Genomic DNA, 26124 nt, shown 5'->3' with positions numbered 1-26124 from the left:
AAAAAATTAATTAAATATAATGCGTTTTTTTTATCATAATAACAACTGTGTTTAATGATATAAGTAAAAAATATAACAAATATGAAATATAGTAGGCCTACACATAATTAGCAAAATACTCTCTCTAGCTCTTTTTTCCAGCCAAAATAACTTGCTATATAGCCTATCATGGTCATTTTAAGGTAAGAAAGTATGATTTAGGTTTTGTTTGCTTGCTGTTTATGCAATGATAACTGGCTGCCTGTACAATTTCCCGCTGAAATTATTTATTTTACTAGTAGATTAGCATAAATCTTATTAGATTTTTCCCCTTGAAGCCAAGTTTGCGCTTGCTAACAGTAATTACCAGAAGAGGGCAGCATTAAATCATGAAAATCAGTGAAAGGTCAGAGTGAAGGTCAGAAACAGAACAGAACACATATAATACAGCAGATATAATCCGAGATGAATGACAGAATCATAGATTTTCCTGTGCCATTTGAACTGTTTCATAATTTAGAAATTTCCATTAAAGTATAATGGTAACAGTGGTAATTTCAGTTTATTTAAACTTTTATGAAAAGTTAAAAGTTTTTTTTTATATACATTTTTTTAGATTCTTACATTTTGTGTGTGTGTGTGTGTGTGTGTGTGTTTATGTATTGATTTATGAGGACAGAAATTTGTGGGGAAAATGACATGGGTATTACACCCATTATTCATGAGGGCATTTCCTGGGTCCTCATATTTAAAATGGCTTTAAAAACATACTAAACAGTGTTTTATTAAAAACTTAAAAAATACATAAAGTTTTCTGTGATGAGTAGGTTTAGGGGTGTAGGGGGATATAATATAGAGTTTGTACAATATAAACCATTATGCCTATGTCCTCAAAAGTATAGCGTGTGTGTGTGTGCGCGTTTAATTTTACATGTGGAAGCAGAGGTTATTCAGTGAATTTTTATTGTTATTACATTCACAGTTAATTAAAACAACACAACAACAGTTTGCAGCAATAATGTGAAAAATGTGAAATGTGATAAAAACCTGACTAATGCAGAATATAGATGATCACCTACTGAGAATATTACATTAATTCCATTAATCTATCTGAAATTTTGTGTACAGTTTATAAGATGGTTGAATTAGTGAAAGATCTGTGATTTTGTAACAGATGTGGGGGCTCTGATGTGATTCATTGTCAGAGATTTGCGTCTTTGTGGATTCTCAGCTAGTTTCCGTGCATCTTCCTCTTCCTCTCTCCAGAGCTCACGCTTTTTCCTCTCTAACTCCTCCTCATCTTCATAATTCTCCTCCAGCTCTCTCTCCTTTCGTGCAATTTCCACCTGTCTCTCCTCCAGAATCTTCTCTTGTTTTTCACGCTTCTTTCTTTCTGAGTTCGGGTAAAACAAATTTGTGTAGCAGCCTCTGCCATTGATGGCCACCAAAGTATCAATCTTCTCCAGAAGTTTAGTCACTTGCTCAAAGTTTCCTGTGTTCTTGTTATTAAAGAACACAAATCCACCACTGCAAGTGCGAATAAAGTCTCTAAGGTCTTTGTCTGAGCTGGCAATCACGTCGTTCTGCATTTTCCCTTCTAGTCGATCTCCATGTGTGAAAAGAACAACTGTGTAATTCCAAACTTTCTTTCCGAACATGTTCTGGATCAGCTTATGCATGTTCTTGTCCTCGTTGGTTAAGTTTCCCACCGGCAAAACTAGCAGAAACACGTGTGGTCCTGGTTTATAGAGAGAGACAGATTTCATGATCTCCCTTATCACCTCCTTCTCTGTTCGATTGATTTTATTCAGTCCTGGCGTGTCGATTATGGCTACGGGTCGGTCGTTGATGTTTCCAGATGCTCTTTCACAGAACTGGGTGACTCTGCTTAGTTGCATGTCCGTGTTGAAGGCGTTCCGACTGAGGATGGTGTTTCCAGTTGAGCTTTTTCCAGATCCCCTCGCCCCCAGTAACATGATGCGCAATTCCTCTGCTTCAGCTGGAAAAAGATTATGCACATATTGAATCGAATTCAGTATATACAATGAAAGAACATGAATTATGTTCCAAATCTAAGAAAGCTCCTTCAATGTCAACTTTCTAAATACGCAGCCTTGTAAGGAGCATCCTGACCTAAATTCACCATTCACCTGATGTTAGCATGTTGACTAATAAGCATAAAAAACAGTACTCTCAAGTACTGGGTGAAATAGTTCATTCTCAATTCGCCTGAAACATATTTCAAATTGACATTCTGGAAAATATTCATAAAGCTCCTCGCAAGACATTCTGCGATACTTCAGTATTTAAGATCTGCTCAAAAAGAGTTTAATTGTGTCAGGACTCAGGAATGTTTTTATGCCTAAAATGCTATGGGCCCTATTTTAATGGTCTGAAACGCAAGCGCGAAACGCAAGTAACTTTGTGGGCGGGTCTTGGGCGCTGTTGCTATTATACCGGCGGGATAAATGACTCTTGCGCCCGACGCAAATCTAAAATGGGTTGGTCTGAAGTAGCTTCATTATTCATAGGTGTGGTTTGGGCGTAACGTGAAATAAACCAATCAGAGCGACATCTCACATTCCCTTTAAGAGCAGACGCGCTTGTTCTATAGCGGATTCCTATTATAACGGCGGATTTGCCAGGCGCACGCCAGGAGCGGTTCACAGCCGAGGAGACTGACGTTCTCGTCAGGGCCGTAAAAAACACAGAGAAGTGACGTTGGGGATGGAGAAACCCACCCAAATTAACTTCAGTTAAACAGGCCTATGATAATTTGGGTAAATGTGTAAGCTAGATGTATGCTTTTATAATAAACTGTCTATCTATCCATCCATCCATCCATCCATCCATCCATCTATCTATCTATCTATCGTAATAATGTATGATTTGCAAAAATGAAAACTGCTGCTTCTGTGTAGATGAGAGAATCAAAGTGTATGCGCGTTGTGCACACACTACATTGATTATGGCCAAGCATGCGCCCTTAAAATAGCATATGAATAACATGCGCAACGCGCCACTGACTTTAGACTAGGTTTTTTTGGTCAGTGGCGGAATTGTTTTCTAAACCTGCAAAATAGCATGAGGGAACGTTTGCGCCGGAACACGCCTCCTCTTTGCACTGTATTTCTTAGTTAACCGACGTGCGTCTGTGGAGGGAAAAGTCCGCTGAGCGCGGGTGCAAAATAGGAATGATACATGGGTGGTGGTGGTGGGGGGGTGTAATTGATTATAATCAACATGACAATGTGTACAAAACTAAAGTAGCCTAAATTCACGTTTATTTTTACGTATCTGTCAGTCTGAGGTGTCGTTGCCATATGGAAGGCCGTAAAGACAAATATGCACCTGTACGCGTTATGGCCCTTTCAGACAGGACACAGAATGCGCTGCGCTATGAAACCCATTTATTTCAATGGCTTGGGTGGAAATCAAAGTGGTTGAACAGCTTACTGTGTGTGTCAGAATTTCCTCTTCCTCCTTGCTGCTCTCTTTCTTCTTCTCACTAGCAGGAATAGTGCTATCGCTCACTTCTTAGAACGGGACAGATACTTAGTTTGCTTTGCTGCTGACCGAAAGGAGGAACAACAATCAAATAACTAGACATATAGAACTCCCGCTAAAAGTTTTGAAAACCCCGCCTACTTTGCTCTGGCCAGCTTTGTCGCTTTGTATCTGAAAATCACTTTGTATCTGAAGGGCTACGCTGAACTTAGCAGCCAGCGCCGCGTATTCCGCTTCCTGTCTGAAAAGCGTATAATCGCGTGTAGTAAACACGTAGTAGTTATTTTATTTATCAGTATATAATCTTTTATCATAGTTGATCTATATAATATATATTTAATTGTTTTAACATAATATAATGTTTAGAATATCTAAAAATGACAATTATAATTATATAATTAGTATATTATTTTTAATGAATATATTATATGATTTTCATTTCAGTTTTCAAAGTAATTAAATAAGCAGTTTTCACCAACTTTAAAATACATAAAAGTATGGTATTTATTTCATTTTATTTCATATTTATTTTAGCTTGTTAAAACATGGTTTGATTCAAATGGTCAACCTTACTGTAAAGCCTTTTAACTTTTAATGGGATATCCTTCAAACAGTCCCACCAAGACTTTTGCAGGGCTTTTCTCAAAATAGAACACAAAAAAAAACTTTTTGTGTTGTTTTGCAGTAAAAAGACTGAAGTGATAATAATTATGAATTAGTTTTACAGTAATAATATTACCTGGAAATTATTTTGAAAGTGTGATCCTGGTCCCCCATACACAAAGCAATGGTGTCACCAGCATAGAAATACTTGGGTGATGAAAATGTTCAAGGTCTCTTGTATATATGGTTTTTGAAGGAATTTTTTTTTTTTTTTTTAAATATACAGAGATTAAAAATGTGTGTCTTTACGCCCTTCCATAAAAGACATTTGTCCTTACGGCCTTCCATACCATTATGCCATTATATAGCCTATGCTATGGGTTGCGTGTCTTGCTTCGGACTTGACTGACGGTGTTAGTCTCCGTTTTCACATAAAACTCCGGAGTAGTGTGGACGGCAGGCGTAATCGTAGCAAAAGTTATGCGTTTTAAAACGAAAATGCACTATTGTAAAAGTACTCCACAGACTACTCTGGAACTGATGCTCTTGTGCCAAATATGGTTCTTTCAGTGAATATATGGCTCGACGGCCGAAAAAAAATAAACCAAACTATTTTTTATATCTTTTTTTTCAATAATCAAAGGTAGTGTGTTGATTCAATTAAAAATCCACATATAACATAAAATATTACATAATTCATTGATGTCTGTTTGACATGTAGCCTATAATACACCGACCAATCGTCATCTGGGTACAACAAGTTCAAATTTCATTGGACAATGTGAAGTGGAGCGGTAATTTTCCAGTCATTCGTAAATCGTTTGAAAATTATATGGACAGACGAATTTACATTTATGAAGCGACCTGAATCACAAAACCAGCACCAAAAATAGCATTAATGGTAAGTAGTATTTAAGTCACTTGTATTTAGTCTATGTATATTGATACACCGTTTACCATTTGATCAAACTATCATAGTTGGTTAAATGAAGCCCAGGCGCCACGCCACCTACAGGCCTATAATGTAAAGTGTAGGCTGACAACAACACGCGAAATGGTGACGTAATTATTTTAACATTTTTGATAATTATGCAGCAATAGTATGTACAGTACCGGTCAAAAATGTGGACACATTACTTTTTTCTTTTTTTTTTAAGTCTCTTATGTATATCAAGGCTGCATTTATTTGATTAAAATATAAATTATTTTATAAGTCTTTATTATCACTTTTTATCAATTTAACACATCCTTGCTGAAAAAAAGTATTAATTTATTTTAAAAAAGAAAGAAAGAGAGAAAATTACTGACCCCAAATTTTTGAACGGTAAGAAAAAGATTCAAAAAGATTTGTTTTTTACTTTTTAAACTCAGAATCCTGAAAAAGTATCAAAGGTTATAAGTGTATTAAAATAGAAAACCATTATTTTAAATGGTAGTAATATTTCACAATATAACTATTTTTTCTGTATTTTTTTATCAAATAAATGCAACCTTGATGAGCATATACACTCACCTAAAGGATAATTAGGAACACCATACTAATACTGTGTTTGACCCCCTTTCGCCTTCAGAACTGCCTTAATTCTACGTGGCATTGATTCAACAAGGTGCTGAAAGCATTCTTTAGAAATGTTGGCCCATATTGATAGGATAGCATCTTGCAGTTGATGGAGATTTGTGGGATGCACATCCAGGGCACGAAGCTCTCGTTCCACCACATCCCAAAGATGCTCTATTGGGTTGAGATCTGGTGACTGTGGGGGCCATTTTAGTACAGTGAACTCATTGTCATGTTCAAGAAACCAATTTGAAATGATTCGAGCTTTGTGACATGGTGCATTATCCTGCTGGAAGTAGCCATCAGAGGATGGGTACATGGTGGTCATAAAGGGATGGATATGGTCAGAAACAATGCTCAGGTAGGCCGTGGCATTTAAACGATGCCCAATTGGCACTAAGGGGCCTAAAGTGTGCCAAGAAAACATCCCCCACACCATTACACCACCACCACCAGCCTGCACAGTGGTAACAAGGCATGATGGATCCATGTTCTCATTCTGTTTACGCCAAATTCTGACTCTACCATCTGAATGTCTCAACAGAAATCGAGACTCATCAGACCAGGCAACATTTTTCCAGTCTTCAACTGTCCAATTTTGGTGAGCTCGTGCAAATTGTAGCCTCTTTTTCCTATTTGTAGTGGAGATGAGTGGTACCCGGTGGGGTCTTCTGCTGTTGTAGCCCATCCGCCTCAAGGTTGTGCGTGTTGTGGCTTCACAAATGCTTTGCTGCATACCTCGGTTGTAACGAGTGGTTATTTCAGTCAAAGTTGCTCTTCTATCAGCTTGAATCAGTCGGCCCATTCTCCTCTGACCTCTAGCATCAACAAGGCATTTTCGCCCACAGGACTGCCGCATACTGGATGTTTTTCCCTTTTCACACCATTCTTTGTAAACCCTAGAAATGGTTGTGCGTGAAAATCCCAGTAACTGAGCAGATTGTGAAATACTCAGACCGGCCCGTCTGGCACCAACAACCATGCCACGCTCAAAATTGCTTAAATCACCTTTCTTTCCCATTCTCACATTCAGTTTGGAGTTCAGGAGATTGTCTTGACCAGGACCACACCCCTAAATGCATTGAAGCAACTGCCATGTGATTGGTTGATTAGATAATTGCATTAATGAGAAATTGGTGTTCCTAATAATACTTTAGGTGAGTGTATATATATGCCCCTTTTTACATTTGAGCCCCTGCCCCTGAAATCTCTGCATGTCCCTGATTGCCAGTTATAATTAATATCATGCTTACCATTCAAGGAGGGTGATTTTAAATTTGCTTTCAAGTCTTGAATATCTAAACCAAATAAAGAACAGATTAATAATTGTGTGTGTATATATATATATATATATATATATATATATATAATTATTGTTCTCACATTTCTGCTTACCTTCCAGGGTTGGTGACATTGAGTTTCTTCTTACATTTTCGTATAGTTCATCAATCTCAGCTACATAATATTAATATTCATTAGTTTATAGACCTCGTATATCTTTCAGTAAAAGAACAGATACTAAGAATGATTTGATTTGAATGAATGGGTTCAGACTTGATGTATTGAATCAGTAACTCACAGCTCAGTGATGATTCCAGTTCAAAGGTTTCTTTCTCTATTTCAGCCTTCAGACTGTCCCACAGCTTCTCATCTGAAGCCATCGCTCTGTTTAATGGAAAACAACTTAATGAATGAAATAAGTGCCCTAAGTATTTGAGACTCACTTCCCTATTTTAACAGTTTAGTCTCTTTATTTCTTTCTAGCGTATATTATTTAACAGATATATTCAAGAAAATACTCACAATGGTCAGAGCTGATGTTTATGATTCTGGATCCACAGACAGTGTAAAGTGCTTGAATCTGAGTTCCTTCGCCACTATGAATGACTGGGAATCCTGTATAACCAGTGTCTTTAAGGGTTGCACAAAATGAATGAGAGGTCTTCTATCTGTCTTCTGACAGGCATTTATAAGAAATGGAGCTAAACATCTTTCAGATATGCAAACAATTTCAGTAGTTTCAAGTGACATGAGTAAAATGGGAGGGCTGATCGTACTGAGTTTTACTGAAGGATTTCATCCAGTCAGACTCTTCCATTTGCTATCTGACACATTTCTCAGGTATGCTGAGCTAACGTGGAATGAGCTTTGTTACTTAAGAATGAAGTTTTGATGACTTTGATTTCTGTTTAAATTACAAAAAAATACATAAATTAAATATTTGTCAACTGACTTCAAAAATATTGTGGAAGCAGCCAAGAGTATTAATTTGCTCATCTACTGCATTTAGAAGTTTCTCTTTGAGACGGTAAATATTGCTCAAAAATATTTTCCTGCTTGGGTAAAAATGGGGTTAAAATTCAAATTTAAGATGACTTGTGCAGTTTTCAATATTTACACACTAGTTAAATGCAAAAAATAATGATCATGTTAAGTGTTTCGTCTTATGGTGTGTCAGGATGTGATGTGTGATTTGTTGTCAGGAAGTGCATACTGAGATAACACCTGTGAGCTCAGCTATTCAACAACAACAAAACCCTTAAAACGGTGTTATCTCTCGATGCCATCTGTTGATGTGTCTTTCATTTCCTAACTCAAGCATAGGTAAATTCAAATCAGAACACTCTAAGAAGAAAAGATATGTAGCCTTCTGTCAGGCACATCATATATGCAACTTTTTAGGCATTCTTTTTATGGAATTAGTTTTAATAAATTTAGTTTTAATTGCTATAACCCAAGGGCGTAGGTTTGATTTTGAGATTGGTGGGGACATCCCCAGAAGCGGAGGAATCAGGAAATGAATAGGATAATGTTTTAAGGTTTTTAGTCTAAATTGACGTCAATATTTGACGTTAATTTATTAATTCTGTAATGTTATAGGTAACTAATAAAGACAAGGAAGCAGTTTAACAGAGACTTAACTTTACTCCGTTCATAGTGCAATGCAGTAGTGCAATACTGTCTTGTTCCTTGCTTTTTGAAGAAGCAAAACACATATCTGCATCTTTCATTAAAGGGATATAGTTCACCCAAAAATTAAAATCATTTACTCACCCTCAAGTTGTTTCAATTATGAATTCAATTCAATTATCCTGTATGAATTTCTTTCTTCTGCTGAACACAAGAGAGGATATATTGTATGTGGACATGGCACACAGCAATACTGTCAAGTGTCACTTGTGACCATTGCTCTAAGCCATGTTTTCAGTGTCCTAAGAGCACTGAAACTTCTTTCAGTCCAGCTGATGAGACTGGGATGACAAGGATTTCAACTTGATCAAACAGGCCTCTCATTTCAACAAGACCAAGCCTTCAAAAGACCAAGCAATGTTATTTTTTCATGTTTTATGGGGACTTCCCATAGACATAATGATTTGTATACTGTACAAACTGTGTATTCTACCCACCTAGACTAATCTTACCTATCACAGAAAACTTTCTGCATTTTTACATTTTCAAAAAACATCACTTGTGTGTGTGCGCGCGTGCGCGCTGGAAGAAAGCTGTGGGCAGGACTGACAGATCTGAGATTTTAATCTAAATGAGGTGTTTCCTGGTTAAATAAAATAAGTAATACATAAAAACCACAAGACCCAACCGGACAACAGTGGTTATATAAAATATATAAAACATTTTGATTGAAATTATTGCTAGGGGTAGTAGGGACTGGACAGTGTCACTGGATATTAGCGCCTCTACTAAATTCTACGCCCCTGCATTAAACATAAAAGGTAGGCCTATATGCAGTCCAGTGTTGGGGGTAATGCACTACAAAACATAAGTTGATTAAAGCTGCAGTCCATAACTTTTTTTGGTTAAAAATGATCCAAAATCAGCGGAGGAGTCGCCGCCGTTTGTCGTGGGCCGGAGCCTGCTGCCATTCGCCATGATGGGGAGGAGCAGGGAATGGGGGACTCCTGCCGACTGCCCTTGTCCGGAGGAGCCGTCACCGTCCACCGAGGGCTATCCAGCGCCACCGCCAGGCACCGCGGAGAAGATCACAAAGCTTATATAGGGCCAGATGGCAGTGCTTTGTGGGAATCGGACCAAGATTTTTTTTTTTTCTCGCCTTGTCTATCCACGTCTATCGCCTTGTCTAGCTGCCAAAAGAGTAAACCTTGAACTTGATGCATAACGTAATGACAAACGTGGTTGACCAGGCCTGTTTGTCTGAACCGCGAGAGAAAAAAAACAAAAACAGAACCTATGTTTCTTTTGCTTTAAAAAAACATAAACAACAAGCCCAGACCATCCCAGATGAGAAAAGTAACGTATCACATTCCATAACAAGTACCTAAATAACGCAATTAGATATTTTTATTCAAGGGAGTAATGAAATATTGTAATGCATTACTTTTAAAAGTAACTTTTCCCAACACTGATGCAGTCATTTAAGACATTTCTCCTTATATAGAACCTTTTTGGTATGAAGTATTCTTTAAAAATGAGACAAGAACCCCACTGAACCTTTTTTGACATATTCAATGATGTAACCATAGTATAAATAGACAAAATATGTTGGTATAAACAAAATGTGGCTAATTAAATGCAACAAAAATGCTTGAAAATGATTATTTACAAGACATTAATCTACTGTAGGTTACTTAGGATGAAAACACAAATGGCAAACTGACGTGCCATTAAAAAAACTGACACTTTGAAAGGCATACTTGCAGTAGGTAATTTACTGTTGTACTTTAGTATAGTCTTTTAAGCAGTGGAGGGCAGCACTGAGACAGGACGATCCCCAGGATGACGGAATAACATGAGCATGTAGTCAACCCAGTGTTAACCGAGTACTTTAGTATTTAAGCATCAACTGCAAGAGGTTCGAAACACTGTAAAAAAATTCTAACCTCTCCAAGTCAAAATTTTCTAGTGACTGGTCACATCTAAATTTTTAAATTGGCCCAAGTGCAATTCTTGTTGCAATAGTCTGTTAACATTGGCTCAATGAGAAATAATAGATGTTATCAGTCACTAGAAATTTTTGACTTGGGGATGTAATTTTTTTTACAGTGAAGAAAAATCTCTGACACATCTAAGTGAAACTCAAGAGGAAGGAAAAAGACAATCACAGTTGCTTTACAGCTATGTCGGAAACTGACCAGCAAAATAATTAGGTTTTGGTTTGTTATTTCTTTTTATCCTGAATATAATTCATTTTTACACTGGTGTTCGTATCACATTTAAGAATGGTACAGGCAGCAGGTAAAATGATGCTCATTTCCCCTTGTTGTGTTTATAATCATGAAATATTTTTTTCCCTGGATAAATCAGTGAAAAAACTACAACAGATCAGTGAGAGAATCATACCTGACCAGAATTTGAAGACTAAAAAGGCTTTGCTTTTTTATTTTGACATTTCATCCAGATTTATTCCACTGGAACATTTTTGAGGTTACATCTCATTTTTATTTATTGAATAATAGTGATATTTGAATTTGTCACATTGAATATCAAGTTTTATGTCTTATGGAGTGATGGAGATTTGTGTTGCAGGGGAAAGATATGTTTGTACATGTATGTTTGAGGTATCTTTATTATTCAGCTTAGTTGATTAAACTTAGTTGCATCATAACTTAATTGAGTAGAATCATTATTTTTATTTTATTAATTTTTTTTTTTTGTGTGATTTGATTTGATTTAGTTTTGTGCCCAGAGGAGCCTCTTGTAACAATACACTTCAAAAGTGGGTCAAGGACACCGTTCAAAAAATTTAAAATTTTAACAACTAATATAGCAAATGTAGGCCTATTTAATCTACATTCTTTTTGTAAAGGTGCACTATGTAATTTTTGGCCCTCTAGCAGTTAAAAAAACAAACTTCATGCATTTTGCAGAAGAACATTGTGTATAACCTTACATTTGCTCATTCTTTTATTTTATTTCACTATTTGTAAATTGATTTTTTTTATTTGGGGAAAAGAAACATGTTAAACAATAATAATCTATTTAAGAAAATGTTTTTCATACATTTTTAATTGTCTTATACAAAGTTTTATATATATTTGTGTAGCTGTAGAGGTTATTTTGTGCTCCTGCCCCTTTAAGGCAGAGCGCGCTGGAAGAAAAAAAGAGGAGAGAAGAGAAGTGAGTTGTAGGCTAGTTAGGCGGCTGTTCTGTTATGCTGATGCTTCTGATTAAAGAAGAAACTTGAATTATCACCATTGTAACCCGTGTTTCATTTATGCTACCCACGATGAAGAGACTGGAGTAATCGCCGACAGAAAAGAAGGGTTACAATTATTTTGGTTTTGCTTCGACTCTCTGTGACTGTGCAGATGAATATGGTTCTTACTCATAACTCAAAAGAGAGAGATTATCCTGACCTGCTGTTCATAAAACATACACTACTAGGCTTAAGAGATATAACCAGTTAATACGAAACGGATCTCAAGCTATTAGCTGAAGACGTTTAGCTTTAGCCTACCCATAAATAGACACGGTACTTCCTTGAAAATAAATTCCAGCACAGCTACAACAACCATAATGAAATGACCCTTCACAATAGATAATACTTTACAATGAATTCTGTTGGAGAGCTACATATGGCAGTTTATCTGTTCAATAAAATACCTTACTCACCTGTTGAATGATAAAAACACCATCTCAGAGTCTCTTTTACAACATTTCAAATCCCTCAGTTCTCGTTAGGAATGCACCTAGACCACTTTTTAGAACTAGACAGATACCGATACTTTCATTTTTGGTAGCCTACTCACCGATACTGACACCTGTATTTTCATTTGTAATTCTTAAATATATGAGGTAGAGACCCTGTCTAGCATTAAAACAACTTAAGGAAATATATATTGCTAAACAAATTAAAGCTTAATTATACCTGTTAAAATGTATTAAGCAACTTACTTTATTATTTAAATGTTGTTAATTTTGAACAAAATAAAAATGCATAGTGCGCCTTTAAGAGCATTAACTCTTTCCCTGCCAGCGTTTTCTTTTCTTTTTTTTTAAGCTGCAAACCACCGCCAGCGTTTTTGATTGCATTTTCACAAAAATTTCATGGCCCCCAGAATATTTAATTGTATGAACATCTGAACATGCAATATATCAAAAGAAAGAACAGACCCTCTGCTTTATATATTATATATTATTATATATTATAAAAAGTTATATATATATATATATATATATATATATATATATATATATATATATATATATATATATATATATATATAACTTTTTATTCTAACTTCATTCTTTTTTGAATACACTTGAATATGGGCAAGTTTCATTAAAAAAAAAAACAACAACATAATTTTGCTCAGTCAAACAAAAAATACATCAGAAGAATTTGCCCTGTCCATTTCTATCTTACTGTGCAAGCCGGACAAATTTACATATAAAAACACAAGCATTGTCATATAATTGGACAAGTCTCTAAATGGAAGACTTTCGGTCTGGGTGCCGTTTGGCTAGTTTGATGGACATTTTTTGTTTGGCTGGATTCTCAGCCATTTTTCTTGCATAATTTTCTTCCATTCTCCAGAGTTCCTGCTTTTTTCTCTCTACCTCCTGCTCAGTTTTGCAGTGTATCATCAGCTCTCTCTCTTTCTGTGCAATCTGGTCTTTTCTCATCTCTAAAACTTTCTCCATTTTCTTCTTGATCTTTCTCTCAGAGGCCGGATAGAAAGACGTTGTGTAGCAGCTCTTTCCATTGATGGCCACAAGGGTCTCGACTTTCTTTAGGAGTTCTGTCACGGGCTCATAGTTTGTCGTGTCCTTGTTATTGAAAAACAGAAACCCACCGCTGCACTTATGGATGAAACTGCGTAGCTCCTTGTCCGAGTATGCGATAACATCATTCGCCGTCTTCCCCTCCAGACGATCTCCGTGAGTGAACACAATGATGGTGTACTTCCAGATGCTCTGCCCAAACATGCTCTCAATCAGCTTATGCATGCTTCTGTCATCATTACTTAAGTTCCCAACAGGCATAACCAGCAGAAACACATGTGGACCTGGAGTATAGAGAGAGGTGGACTTCAGGATCTCTCGGGTCACTCTCTTCTCTGTGTGGCCTATCCTGTTCAGTCCCGGCGTGTCGATTACGGCCACGGGTCGGTCGTTGATGTTTCCAGATGCTCGTTCACAGAACTGGGTGACTCTGCTCAATTGCATGTCCGTGTTGAAGGCGTTCCGACTGAGGATGGTGTTTCCAGTTGAGCTTTTTCCAGACCCCCTCGCCCCCAGTAACATGATGCGCAATTCCTCTGCCAAAATCATGAAATACCAAGGTTTCAATCATACAATATAAGAGTTTAATATAACTGCTTAACCCTCATAGTCTCTCCAAGATCATTTTAAAGTCACCATGAAATCAAAATTGACATTTCTAAAAAAAATTATGGGAAAAAATGCAGCATTTATTATAAATGGTTTATCCATGCATGTCATTATTTATTATTATTTTTTAAAATTCATGTGCCATCATAATCTTTAATCAAAATAACTTAAGTAGTGCATCAGGTTGACACTACATTGTTTTCTAACTGATTATAACCGTTTAAAATGTGAAAATATGGGTATCATTAAATGTCTTACCTTGTAAGTCTGTTGATGCAGTTAAACTGATTCTCTCTATGTTCTGCACATTTTCATACAGTTTTTCAGATGTTGCATCTGTACATAAAATTTTGTTTTATTAAGTTCTCGCACACAAAACACATTTTGTGTTGACAGACCATTTTCTATGTAATCTTCACTTTTTTAAATGATAGACATTGATCTCCCTGATCTTAAAGTTGATAGTCATTGACTGTTGGAATATTGAATGGAATTGTATGGCTTTTTGGGATGTCATAAGATGTTGTAAACGTTTAACTCTGTGACTCACAGCCCGTTGATGAGTCCAATGCTGAATCATTCTCATCTTCCTCAAAGTCAATCCCATCTTCCTCAGACTCGTCTATATCGTCATCTGCCTTCTTACTGTCCATCTTATCCCGAAGAGTAATTTTCTGATGTAAAAAGAAGAGAATTTCAAGTATCATGCTGCAGAAAACATTATCTTATTCAGTTTTTTGTCCTGTTTTTCAGTCAAAATATTATTACATTTAAAGATAAGATATATTAAGAGAAAAAGGGTTTGTTTTTCTTATCTTGTTAGCATGTCTTTTTCTTTGTTTGAAGCTTAAACCTCTCTAACTTTCCTTAGATTTATGCTTAAAACAAGAAAGAAAAAAGTCTTTGATCAGTTATTTTTATGAAAAGTTTAGTTTTACTCTGATTATTCTGATCATAACATCAAAGAAACGAGACAGCGACTTACCACAGTTGGTAAAGTTGATAGTGTTAAACCTGTTTATGTACTATAATACATGCACCGATCAGCACCTCCACACTTGCATGAGACGATGAAATTTGCAGGGTTCATATGCTGTGTTTGTTGTGGAAGATATGTAAAATATTCCACACAGGTATCGACTTTAGTTAGAGGGCTGGTCTTGTTAAAGGATAGCCTACAATCACTTCACTCAACAAGCGTTTCTTCCATTGAGGCATGAGGACTCGTTTAACATGTTAGTCAGGAATATAGAGAGTGTTTTGGCAAGCACTTTTTTGTTGGGTGAATTCAGGTTGATTGGGACACTTTTCCCCTGCATCTCAATCCTAAATGAAAAATGCTCCTCCAGCCTTGAGAGTGGAAGCTAGATTTCAACCTGAGTAACAGAGTAGATTAAACTGACAACATCTGAGCACACACCTGCACCTGTGTGCAAAGTCACAAAGATACTTCACTGTAGTCTGAGCATATGGTTGCATTTCAAAATATCTATGTCTATATCTACCTATTCTTCTGTTTTTTAAAGAAGTCTCTTGTGCTCATCAAGCCAGCATTTATTTGATAAAAATACAGAAAAAACAGTAGGCTGATATTGTGAAATATTATTACAATTTAAAATAATATAAAATTAAATAATAAAATAAATTAAATTTTCTATTTGAATATATTTCATATATAATTTATTTCTGTGATACAAAGCTGAATTTTAATCAGTCATTACTCCGGGTCTTCAGTGTCACATGATCCTTCAGAAATATATAGTCGGCTGGAAAGATTTGAAAAAGAAACCCATTTCATCATATCTGAGACAGTTATTTGTCATATTTCCCCTAGAAAGTGTCTATTCAGCGTAATAACAATAAAAAATCGCTTATAGTTCCGTTTTATTCGAACCTGTGGAAGGGGTTTACGTTTCTGATTGGCTACACAACGCGAGGTCAAGAACAACTTTTGTCCAATCATCGTTGAGGAAATTTCTACAAGCCTTTTCATTGGCTCAAACGGACCCGGAAGTTGATCAGCTTGATGTTGACACTAGGGAAATATCTGCTGGAGCTGTGTATCATTCCTAATTCTGAACTCAGAAACCATATTTGTTTGCAATCTAAATAAATTAGAAAAAAAGGAAGTCACTTTGCAGTTGCATCTTCCAGTTTGCGAGGATGGGATCTAAAGATCTGAAACTCCTGGATGTGTTTTCATACGAGAGTCTCGTGCATGCAGTCGCCGGTGCGATGGTAAAAACTCGTGACATCTGTAACGTTAGGGTTTTCATATGATTTCGTTTACGGCTTTTTGAACGATGACACATGTGCAGTTATCACACATTTTGATCTGCTTTTCTGAACTCCACCTGCTGCATGACAGCATTAAAAACAATTCAAGGAAAAATAAAGAAATCAATAAGTCTTCATAAAATGTGGATTTTGATTGCTTTGAACCTTTAAAGTCAGCATATTAAAATATTGACACAAAAAAATCGAATATGGTAAATTTGCACTTATTTTTAATATAAGTCATTTGTTTGCAGGGCAGTGTTACAGCAATGACTGTTTTCTTTCCTCTTGACACAGCTCGGCTTCGGCTGCAAGGTAAACAGTGAAACACATTGATTTTTTATTTCCCTTTTGCCCCTTTATGTTCTGTTTTCTGTGTTTTAAAATATGTGACCACATTTCTTTCTGTTTCTGTGCAGTTGATGAAAAGCGGAAAGCCAAATCTACTCCAGCCATTCTGTCGGAGATCATCAAGGAAGAGGGTCTGTAAGTTATTTCAAATGCATTAAATCAATGCATGTGGCATCATCTAAGCCTTAAGGTCTTTTTCATTTTATTTCAGGTTGCAAGCATAACCAATAACCAGTCTTTTTTCAAACTCTCTCTCTCTCTCTCTCTCTCTCTCTCTCTCTCTCTCTCCCTCTCCAGGTTAGCTCCATATAGAGGCTGGTTCCCTGTAATCTGCAGCCTCTGTTGCTCAAACTTCGTCTACTTCTATTGTTTCCATAGTCTGAAAGCCACCTGGCTGCAAGGTCAGAGGTCAACGCCAGGGCGAGACCTCGTCATTGGCATTGCTGCAGGTTTGCTTATTTGAAAATGTAGCCTACTGTATGTGCTTCTCAGAGGAAAGCAGGAAAGCTCAATTTCCCTTTATATTACAAGAAGTCTGACTCTCTAACCATTAGGCCACAACTGCCCCATGATATTTGATCATAATTACAGTAAAAACAGTAATATTATGAAATATTATTATCATTTAAAATTAATAAATGTTTGATTGACTTTTGTTTGAATATATTTTATTTGATATTTAATACAAAGAACAACATTTATTGTAAATAGAAACCGTTTATAACATGTCACTTTTAATCAATTTAATGCATCCTTAATAAATAAAAGTAGTGGTACTTTATCATGGTTTCCACAAAAATATTAAGCAGCACAACTGTTTTCAACATTGAGAATAATCAGAAATGTTTCTTGAACACCAAATCATCATATTAGAATGATTTCTGAAGGATCATGTGACACTGAAGACTGGAGTAATGATGCTGAAAATTCAGCTTTACCATCACAGGAATAAATTACATTTTAAAATATATTAAAATAGAAAACAGTTCTTTTAAATTGCAATAATATTTCACAATAATACTGTTTTTATTGTATTTTTGATAAAATAAAAGCTGCCTTGGTGAGCATAAGAGACTTCTTTCTAAATGTATTATCTTATTTTTTCCAGACTTTAGGCCAGTAGTTTAGCAGTTTTGGCAATGGTATTAATATATATATATATATATATATATATACATACAGTGAGGAAAATAAGTATTTGAACACCCTGCTATTTTGCAAGTTCTCCCACTTAGAAATCATGGAGGGGTCTGAAATTGTCATCGTAGGTGCATGTCCACTGTGAGAGACATAATCTAAAAAAAAAAAAATCCAGAAATCACAATGTATGATTTTTTAACTATTTATTTGTATGATACAGCTGCAAATAAGTATTTGAACACCTGAGAAAATCAATGTTAATATTTGGTACAGTAGCCTTTGTTTGCAATTACAGAGGTCAAACGTTTCCTGTAGTTTTTCACCAGGTTTGCACACACTGCAGGAGGGATTTTGGCCCACTCCTCCACACAGATCTTCTCTAGATCAGTCAGGTTTCTGGGCTGTCGCTGAGAAACACGGAGTTTGAGCTCCCTCCAAAGATTCTCTATTGGGTTTAGGTCTGGAGACTGGCTAGGCCACGCCAGAACCTTGATATGCTTCTTACAGAGCCACTCCTTGGTTATCCTGGCTGTGTGCTTCGGGTCATTGTCATGTTGGAAGACCCAGCCTCGACCCATCTTCAATGCTCTAACTGAGGGAAGGAGGTTGTTCCCCAAAATCTTGCAATACATGGCCCCGGTCATCCTCTCCTTAATACAGTGCAGTCGCCCTGTCCCATGTGCAGAAAAACACCCCCAAAGCATGATGCTACCACCCCCATGCTTCACAGTAGGGATGGTGTTCTTGGGATGGTACTCATCATTCTTCTTCCTCCAAACACGTTTAGTGGAATTATGACCAAAAAGTTCTATTTTGGTCTCATCTGACCACATGACTTTCTCCCGTGACTCCTCTGGATCATCCAAATGGTCATTGGCAAACTTAAGACGGGCCTTGACATGTGCTGGTTTAAGCAGGGGAACCTTCCGTGCCATGCATGATTTCAAACCATGAAGTCTTAGTGTATTACCAACAGTAACCTTGGAAACGGTGGTCCCAGCTCTTTTCAGGTCATTGACCAGCTCCTCCCGTGTAGTTCTGGGCTGATTTCTCACCTTTCTTAGGATCATTGAGACCCCACGAGGTGAGATCTTGCATGGAGCCCCAGTCCGAGGGAGATTGACAGTCATGTTTAGCTTCTTCCATTTTCTAATGATTGCTCCAACAGTGGACCTTTTTTCACCAAGCTGCCTGGCAATTTCCCCGTAGCCCTTTCCAGCCTTGTGGAGGTGTACAATTTTGTCTCTAGTGTCTTTGGACAGCTCTTTGGTCTTGGCCATGTTAGTAGTTGGATTCTTACTGATTGTATGGGGTGGACAGGTGTCTTTATGCAGCTAACGACCTCAAACAGGTGCATCTAATTTAGGATAATAAATGGAGTGGAGGTGGACATTTTAAAGGCAGACTAACAGGTCTTTGAGGGTCAGAATTCTAGCTGATAGACAGGTGTTCAAATACTTATTTGCAGCTGTATCATACAAATAAATAGTTAAAAAATCATATATTGTGATTTCTGGATTTTTTTTTTTAGATTATGTCTCTCACAGTGGACATGCACCTACGATGACAATTTCAGACCCCTCCATGATTTCCAAGTGGGAGAACTTGCAAAATAGCAGGGTGTTCAAATACTTATTTTCCTCACTGTATATATATGGATTATATTTCATGTTTCCTCATCTTCTACTATATGCATGTACTGTAGCTTGTGCTAGGACTAAAATAAAGCCATATGTCTGCCTTTAGGTGTAGTGAATGTTCTTGTGACCACTCCACTCTGGGTAGTCAATACCAGACTGAAACTGCAGGGCGCAAAATTCAGAAATGAGGACATACAGCCCACACACTACAGAGGAATTATGGGTAAAATATATCAGACATGATACTAATTTCATTCCCTTTAATTAAAATGTGTGATATCATTAGTTGACCTGTCTCTCTTCAGATGCGTTTGTACAGATCATGCAGCAGGAAGGAGTGGGAGCGTTATGGAACGGGACGTTTCCCTCCCTGCTGCTGGTGCTCAATCCAGCGGTGCAGTTCATGATCTACGAGGGACTGAAAAGGCATCTCCTGAGGGGTGTGAGCAGAGAGGTTAGACTACTGATACAAATACAGTCTTCTGGGGACTTCTTTTATAATGTTCTAAAGTTCATAGTCTGAAACTTGTACAATATTAAGGACAGTGCAGTAATGGATTATCTTCATTTAGAGGTTTTTCTCAGCAGACCCGATTATGACCGCACATGAATAAACAGACGAGTCTGTTCAGAAGATCTCTGTTGCCTGGGAAACAGTAACCGCAGCATTTCTGATACATTTCTGAGTGTGCAGATGTTGATTAGAATTGTTAGAGTGGATCTGCCCATTCAGATCAGCACTCATGAGTAAGCATCTGTCGAGGATGAGTAAACCACTCCACAGATAGTGTATTGATTCCATAGTGATATAGCAATACGATTATGCAAACACGTATGATGTCACAGAACGTTCAGTTTCCATTCTGTCAGTAATTGCTCAACCTCATGTTGTTCCAACCCTGTAAGACTTTCATTCATCTTCTGAACACAAATTAAGATATTTTTGATGAAATCTGAGAGCTGGCTCATTCCTTCATAGGCTGCTAGGTAATTGCATCTGCCGGTCCAGAAAAGTTAGTAAAGACATTGTTAAAATAGTCCAAGTGACTACAGCGGCTCAACCTTAAGTTTATCAATACTTTTTTTGCACAAAAAAATAACGACTTTATTCAACTATTAATTTTCTTCTGCCTCAGAGTGAGTTCACGAGAGCGTCACGACGCATGCGCGAGAACTGAGAAGATGACGCTATGGGTTTCGATGCAGTGTTTAAAATGGTTCTAAAGTGTGCATTTCCTGGATGTCCAAATCGTGAGAAACCAACGAGAAAACGTAAAAGTGCCAATGCCGCAAAATGAATGGCTTAATTAAATGATTGTGAGCGTCATCTTCTCAGTTCTCGCGCATGTGTCGTGGCGCTCTCATGAACTCACTCAGAGGCTCACACGGAAGAAAATTAATAGTTGAATAAATTCGTTATTTTTTGGTTTTTTTGCGCACAAAAAGTATTCTCGTCGCTTGATAAACTTAAGGTTGAGCCACTGTAGTCACTTGGACTATTTTAACGATGTCTTTACTAACTTTTCTGGGATGGCAGATATCGATTACCTAGCAGCCTATGAAGGAGTGAGCCAGCTCTCAGATTTCATCAAAAATATCTTAATTTGTGTTCTGAAGATGAACGAAAGTCTTACGGGGTTGGAACAACATGAGAGTGAGTAATTACTGACAGAATTTTCATTTTTGGGTGAACTAACCCTTTAAATGTGCTGTTTCCTCTGTGTTGACAGAGTGACTGTAAATGGGTTTGCAATGTGTTCAATTGTTATTGAAATGATTGATTTTCATTTTAGGGTGAACTATACCTTTAATTGATATGTTTCACTGTGATTCTGTCTGATTGTTAATAGCTGTCCTCGGTGGAGGTGTTTCTTATTGGAGCCATTGCTAAAGCCATAGCAACCACCATAACCTACCCACTACAGACAGTTCAGTCGGTTCTACGGGTAAGACCAGAATACATTTGGATTAAATTTACCCAAGCAGGTCTCATGTACATTCAAAGGTTTGGGGTCACTAAGAAAGACATTTGAATTCATACTTTTTCGAAAGAAATCTAATTTTTTGAGAGATATCCATCCTCCAAAATTCAAGCTGTTCATTGTTTGTTCGTGTTAGTTCACAGTGCACTTACTAATGTTAACAAATACAACCTTTGATTTTAATAATGTATTAGTAAATGTTGAAAATAACATAAGATTAATAATTGCTGTAGAAGTGCAGTTCATTATTAGTTCATGTAGTTAACTAATGTTAACTAATGAAACCTTATTGTAAAGTGTTACCAAAATTTCTATTCACCAAAAAATCATGTTTTAAACAAAAAATATGAATTACCACAACTGTTTTCAACATTGATAATAATAAGAAATGTTTCTAGGGCAGCAAATCATCATATTAGAATGATCTCTGAAGGATCATGTGACACTGAAGACTGGAGTAATGATGGTGAAAATTCAGCTTTGATCACAGGAATAAATTAAAGTTGAATAAAAACTGATATAAAAACATATATATATATATATACAGATCCTTTCCAAAAAATTAGAATATCATGGAAAAGTTTATTTATTTCCATAATTCCATTCAAAACGTTAAACTTCCATAGATTATAGATTCAGGGCCCACAACTTAAACGATTTCAAGTATTTAGTTGTTTATTTGTACATAATTTGGGCTTCCAGCTCATAAAACCCACGAAAACAGGATTTCCAAAAATTAGAATATTACATGAAATCACACAGTAATTACACAGTAATACCATGGTCATTGAACCAGGTTTTGGTTCTTTTGGCAGTGTGGGCCGGTGCAAATCCTGCTGGAAAATGAAGTCAGCATCTCCATAAAGCTTGTCTGCTGAAGGAAGCATGAAGTGCTCTGGAAATGTCCTGGTAGACGGCTGCGTTGAGTGGACAGCACAGTGGACCAACACCAGCCGATGACATGGCTCCCCAAACCAACACAGACTGTGGAAACTTCACACTGGACTTCAAGCATCTTGGATTGTGTGCCTCTCCATTCTTCCTCCAGACTCTGGGACCTTGGTTTCCAAATGAGATGCAAAATTTGCTCTCATCAGAAAAGAGGACTTTGGTCCACTGTGCTTTATTAAATCCAGAGTCAACGCAGCCGTCTACCAGGACATTTTCAGAGCACTTCATGCTTCCTTCATTTTCCAGCAGGATTTGCACCTGCCCACACTGCCAAAAGAACCAAAACCTGGTTCAATGACCATGGTATCACTGTGTAATTACTGTGTGATTTCATGTAATATTCAAATTTTTTGAAATCCTGTTTTCGTGGGTTTTATGAGCTGGAAGCCCAAATTATGTACAAATAAACAACTAAATACATGAAATCGTTTAAGTTGTGGGCCCTGAATCTATAATCTATGGAAGTTTAACGTTTTGAATGGAATTATGGAAATAAATAAACTTTTCCATGATATTCTAATTTTTTGGAAAGGGTCTGTATATATATATATATACCAAAATATTGTATAGTTTGATTGAACGTGACCACTGATTTCAACAACAAAAGATAGCTGAGGGAAGCATTTTCTCCTCCCTTTTAAGAGTGGATTTATTTATCTCTCTTAACTATCCACGGTTATATGGTTAGATTAATTTGCTTATAATCATTTAGCATTATTTTTTTCTGCTGTCCCTATCAGAACAGATCTGCTCACCAGTTCAGAACCACTGTTAGACATTAGGAATCCACACCTCTTCTAAAGTTTTTATTTTCTTTGTGTACTGATAATATGGTCTATTTAACCTGTCCTGTCCCTCTGTGTTCAGTTCGGACAGCATGGCAGGCCTGCAGATCAGTCCAAACTCCTGAATAGCCTGAGATCCGTCATGTATCTGCTCATCAATAGAGTCAGGTGCAATTACACACACTCAAACTCTCAAACACGCACATATTCACATGTTATTATCTTATGACATCTGAACTCCTCCTGTCAAACCGACATGTTTGTTGATTGATTTACTGCAGGAAGTGGGGCATGCTGGGATTGTTTAAAGGCCTGGAGGCGAAGCTGCTTCAGACGGTCCTCACTGCCGCACTGATGTTCTTGCTGTACGAGAAGATTGCCAACACCACCTTCAGGGTCATGGGGGTCAAACGCACAGTGACCTCCCACTGATGTCATAGGAATTTCAAGCGCTGACAAGAGTACTCATGTGTTGAGCAGTGGTCAAATGATGTGTGTTTTAGAAATGGACGAAATATACAGTACCAGCCAAAAGTTTAGACATACTTGACTCAGTTTGTTTTTCAAGATATTTAAAAACGTTTGATTGGCTTATTATGCTTACATGCTTGATATAAACTCTGCAAGCAAATTTGCATTTTGCCAACATATGAATAGTATGTTAAAAAAACCTTTTTTTTAATGGTTGAGTTGGACTGAATAGTGAAAGGAAATTCAACCAACTAGTGATAAGCATAAATGGAAACTCCGTCAGTACAGTATCCCATGATGCACCTCATTGTTTGCAAGAATGTCCAGAGTGTGCAGAGCTGTGATCTAGACATTTAATCATTTAGCAGACGCTTTTATATGAAGAAACTTTGAAATAAGGAACATCACAAGCAATTTGTCATAAGAGCGAACAATGTTGTTATTGTCATTTTCGGTAATTGAAATGAAGCTGAAATAAAATTAAATATAGATATTGGATAAAATCCTTAAAAACTTGAATAGCTTAAATGAAAATAGAAATGTTGCCTTTGCATCAAATTGAAATAAACAAGTTTAAGTACTAAAATGACTTTAACTGAAAAGAATTATTAAAGCTAGATAGACATATTTAACAAAGCAATTACTAAAACATAACTTAAAATTAGAATGAAAATGAAAATATAATATATAGCTAATTCAAAATATTGATAAATGCTATAATAGTATATAAATAATACTAAAATAAAACTGATTCATTTATGACCAGATTGAAAGTATAAACCAGAAATGAAGTGTGGATACTTTAAAGAAGCTAAAATATAGGTCATTTTTGATTTGTGAATTGAGTTTTACGTAATTCTTTCTTTCTTTAGTGTTAGTTTGTATTTTAATTACTTTTATTGAGAAATTTGGCAAATAGTAATAAGGAGTGTGTCCAAACTTTTGACTGATAGTGTAGTAATACAAATTATTATAGGATATATGCACAATTGCTGAAATCAACCCCACTTAAGTAATTAATGCAATATACTCATTAATGCAAAATTGCCTTAATGCCTTGGTCACTATTTTATATAGTATTTTGAACTAACCTTGTTTACGAATACCAGTCCTGATACAAAGCGTCAAAAGGAATGTAATGCTTATGACGGATCTGTTTTGTGAGAGAGATCATTGCTGTCAACAATGGACCCTGATCTCAGATCAGATCAGCCAAACGTAACCAGGGCTACGTTTCCTAAAAGCATCGTAATTGCCACCAATGGTCTCTATGATCAACTTCTTACGATGTTTGTGGGAAACGCAGTCCAGGCTGGTTTTTCTGGTTCTGTTTAAGTGGTACTTGATTTTACTTGACAACTCAAAGCCACTGAGGCTGTAACAGACCTTTAACCTAAAAAGTCTACAGCCTGAACTTTAAAATATCTTACTTGTATCATTCTTGATAAGGGACTGGAATAACCAGTTAGTGAGTCAGAATCACCACATCTGAACTCTGAATGTTGCACTTGCACACAGAAACTGCAAGACACCGAGGCTTATGTGCATGCTTTATAGACAGACTCATGTGAATCCATACAGATATTAAAATGCATTTTGGACAGTAAAAGCATTTTAAAAGTCTCTCTCATTGCTGATGTCCACACTGTACTGAAATGTAAGTGGAATCGTCAGCATACTGTTACAGATGTTTATGAATGTAAAATGTGAATTTTTTTTTTCCTTGAATGTCAGAATGATTATTAACATTGATTAATATATTAATAATCACAAACCCAGATTTTAGATTTTATAATTGATGTCACATAAAATTTGTGTAATATTTTTTTATACAATAAAATAATTGATCAATGATAATGTGGTACAAAATGGAGTTTTGCTTTCAAGGTGTAAACCTTATGGTAAACCTCAATATTGACAGGGTCAGACAAACAGATATTTGTGTAAATTGGCCTCGAGGAGGCAGTAAGATCACTCTTTTTGCGCTATTCAACTAAAAATTCCCAGACTAGAGTCCATAAGAAGTTTTCCAAGTCCCCATGATTTTAGTGACTAATATATTTTTTAAATAATTAAAATATTTTTATTATAAAAAGATTTGTAATAAATTATCATCATTGTTGATTTTTTTTTTTTTGGAAACTAACAGACAAAGCCGAATTGTGGGCCACAAAAAAAACCCTAATCTTTTTATGTTATTGGAGATATTTGTACACTTTAAAGTATGTAGTATTTAACATATAACATTTTTTTTTATTATTATTTAGTAAATAACGTACAAGCTAACTTTCATTTTACCATTTGATCAAATCTCAACGCTGAGCTCAGACCCTCAACCGATGAGCATTCCGATTGGCCCTCTGATTCCACCAAGAACAGTGAGCAGCGCTGTGATTGGTTTAGTAGGTCATCGTTCAACACAGTCCACAGTCGACCTCGTTTGTTTACAGATATGGCTCTGGTTTGTCCCTGTCGCGGAAGTCATTTAAATGAGCCTATTGGTTATTTGCGATGCCAGTCTTCTAAGTACTCGCCAACTATTGGATGGATCAAAAAAATTGGGCGGGGTT

At 36.5% G+C, this 26124-nt stretch overlaps 3 protein-coding genes across 5 annotated transcripts; 1 reads left to right on the top strand and 2 right to left on the bottom strand.

The window, feature by feature from the left end:
• Positions 1-608: 608 nt before the first annotated feature.
• Positions 609-8761, bottom strand: LOC311096963 (GTPase IMAP family member 7-like). Of its 2 annotated transcripts, none has more exons than XM_084136438.1 (6): positions 8702-8761; positions 7451-7558; positions 7227-7312; positions 7043-7102; positions 6901-6945; positions 609-1978 (listed from the first exon to the last, which is right to left on the bottom strand). In XM_084136438.1, the coding sequence occupies exons 3-6, from the start codon at positions 7306-7308 to the stop codon at positions 1125-1127; spliced, it is 1041 nt and encodes a 346-aa protein (XP_083992564.1). In that variant the 5' UTR covers positions 7309-7312; positions 7451-7558; positions 8702-8761; the 3' UTR covers positions 609-1124. The 2 variants fall into 2 exon arrangements, with proteins under 2 accessions (XP_083992564.1, XP_083992563.1); XM_084136437.1 differs by having other exon boundaries at positions 624-1978; positions 7031-7102; positions 8702-8758.
• Positions 8762-12877: 4116 nt separating this feature from the next.
• Positions 12878-15074, bottom strand: LOC311067867 (GTPase IMAP family member 9). Of its 2 annotated transcripts, none has more exons than XM_084090014.1 (4): positions 14943-15074; positions 14508-14835; positions 14216-14293; positions 12878-13884 (listed from the first exon to the last, which is right to left on the bottom strand). In XM_084090014.1, exons 2-4 carry the CDS (start codon positions 14662-14664, stop codon positions 13052-13054), a joined length of 1068 nt encoding a protein of 355 aa, XP_083946140.1. In that variant the 5' UTR covers positions 14665-14835; positions 14943-15074; the 3' UTR covers positions 12878-13051. The 2 variants fall into 2 exon arrangements, with proteins under 2 accessions (XP_083946140.1, XP_083946141.1); XM_084090015.1 differs by having other exon boundaries at positions 14508-14631.
• Positions 15075-15961: 887 nt separating this feature from the next.
• slc25a17 (solute carrier family 25 member 17) lies at positions 15962-25411 on the top strand. The gene is made up of 9 exons (XM_084116766.1): positions 15962-16195; positions 16489-16549; positions 16654-16720; positions 16883-17034; positions 19472-19588; positions 19671-19819; positions 21216-21311; positions 23166-23251; positions 23365-25411. The coding sequence occupies exons 1-9, from the start codon at positions 16121-16123 to the stop codon at positions 23513-23515; spliced, it is 954 nt and encodes a 317-aa protein (XP_083972892.1). The 5' UTR covers positions 15962-16120; the 3' UTR covers positions 23516-25411.
• Positions 25412-26124: the final 713 nt, after the last annotated feature.

The sequence above is a fragment of the Abramis brama genome, assembly GCF_963993115.1.
Source record: "Abramis brama genome assembly, chromosome: 1".
Classification (NCBI taxonomy): Eukaryota; Metazoa; Chordata; class Actinopteri; order Cypriniformes; family Leuciscidae; genus Abramis; species Abramis brama.
Note: the sequence above shows the minus strand (reverse complement) of the source record. Positions and strands in the feature narration are given on the sequence as shown.

What these genes read in the sequence shown, in the direction of transcription:
- LOC311096963 (XM_084136437.1), bottom strand. Translation starts at nt 7,308, where the DNA reads ATGGCTTCAGATGAGAAGCTGTGGGACAGTCTGAAGGCTGAAATAGAG. An exon ending in ACTGGAATCATCACTGAGCT is followed by an intron (nt 7,103 to 7,226) that starts GTGAGTTACTGA and finishes AATATTATGTAG; the next exon opens with CTGAGATTGATGAACTATAC. An exon ending in CCTGGAAGGTAAGCAGAAAT is followed by an intron (nt 6,946 to 7,030) that starts GTGAGAACAATA and finishes TATTTGGTTTAG; the next exon opens with ATATTCAAGACTTGAAAGCA.
- LOC311067867 (XM_084090014.1), bottom strand. Translation starts at nt 14,664, where the DNA reads ATGATACTTGAAATTCTCTTCTTTTTACATCAGAAAATTACTCTTCGG. An exon ending in ATTGGACTCATCAACGGGCT is followed by an intron (nt 14,294 to 14,507) that starts GTGAGTCACAGA and finishes TTTTATGTACAG; the next exon opens with ATGCAACATCTGAAAAACTG. An exon ending in TGCATCAACAGACTTACAAG is followed by an intron (nt 13,885 to 14,215) that starts GTAAGACATTTA and finishes TGATTTTGGCAG; the next exon opens with AGGAATTGCGCATCATGTTA.
- slc25a17 (XM_084116766.1), top strand. Translation starts at nt 16,121, where the DNA reads ATGGGATCTAAAGATCTGAAACTCCTGGATGTGTTTTCATACGAGAGT. An exon ending in TGAGGGGTGTGAGCAGAGAG is followed by an intron (nt 19,820 to 21,215) that starts GTTAGACTACTG and finishes GATTGTTAATAG; the next exon opens with CTGTCCTCGGTGGAGGTGTT. An exon ending in CTGCTCATCAATAGAGTCAG is followed by an intron (nt 23,252 to 23,364) that starts GTGCAATTACAC and finishes GATTTACTGCAG; the next exon opens with GAAGTGGGGCATGCTGGGAT.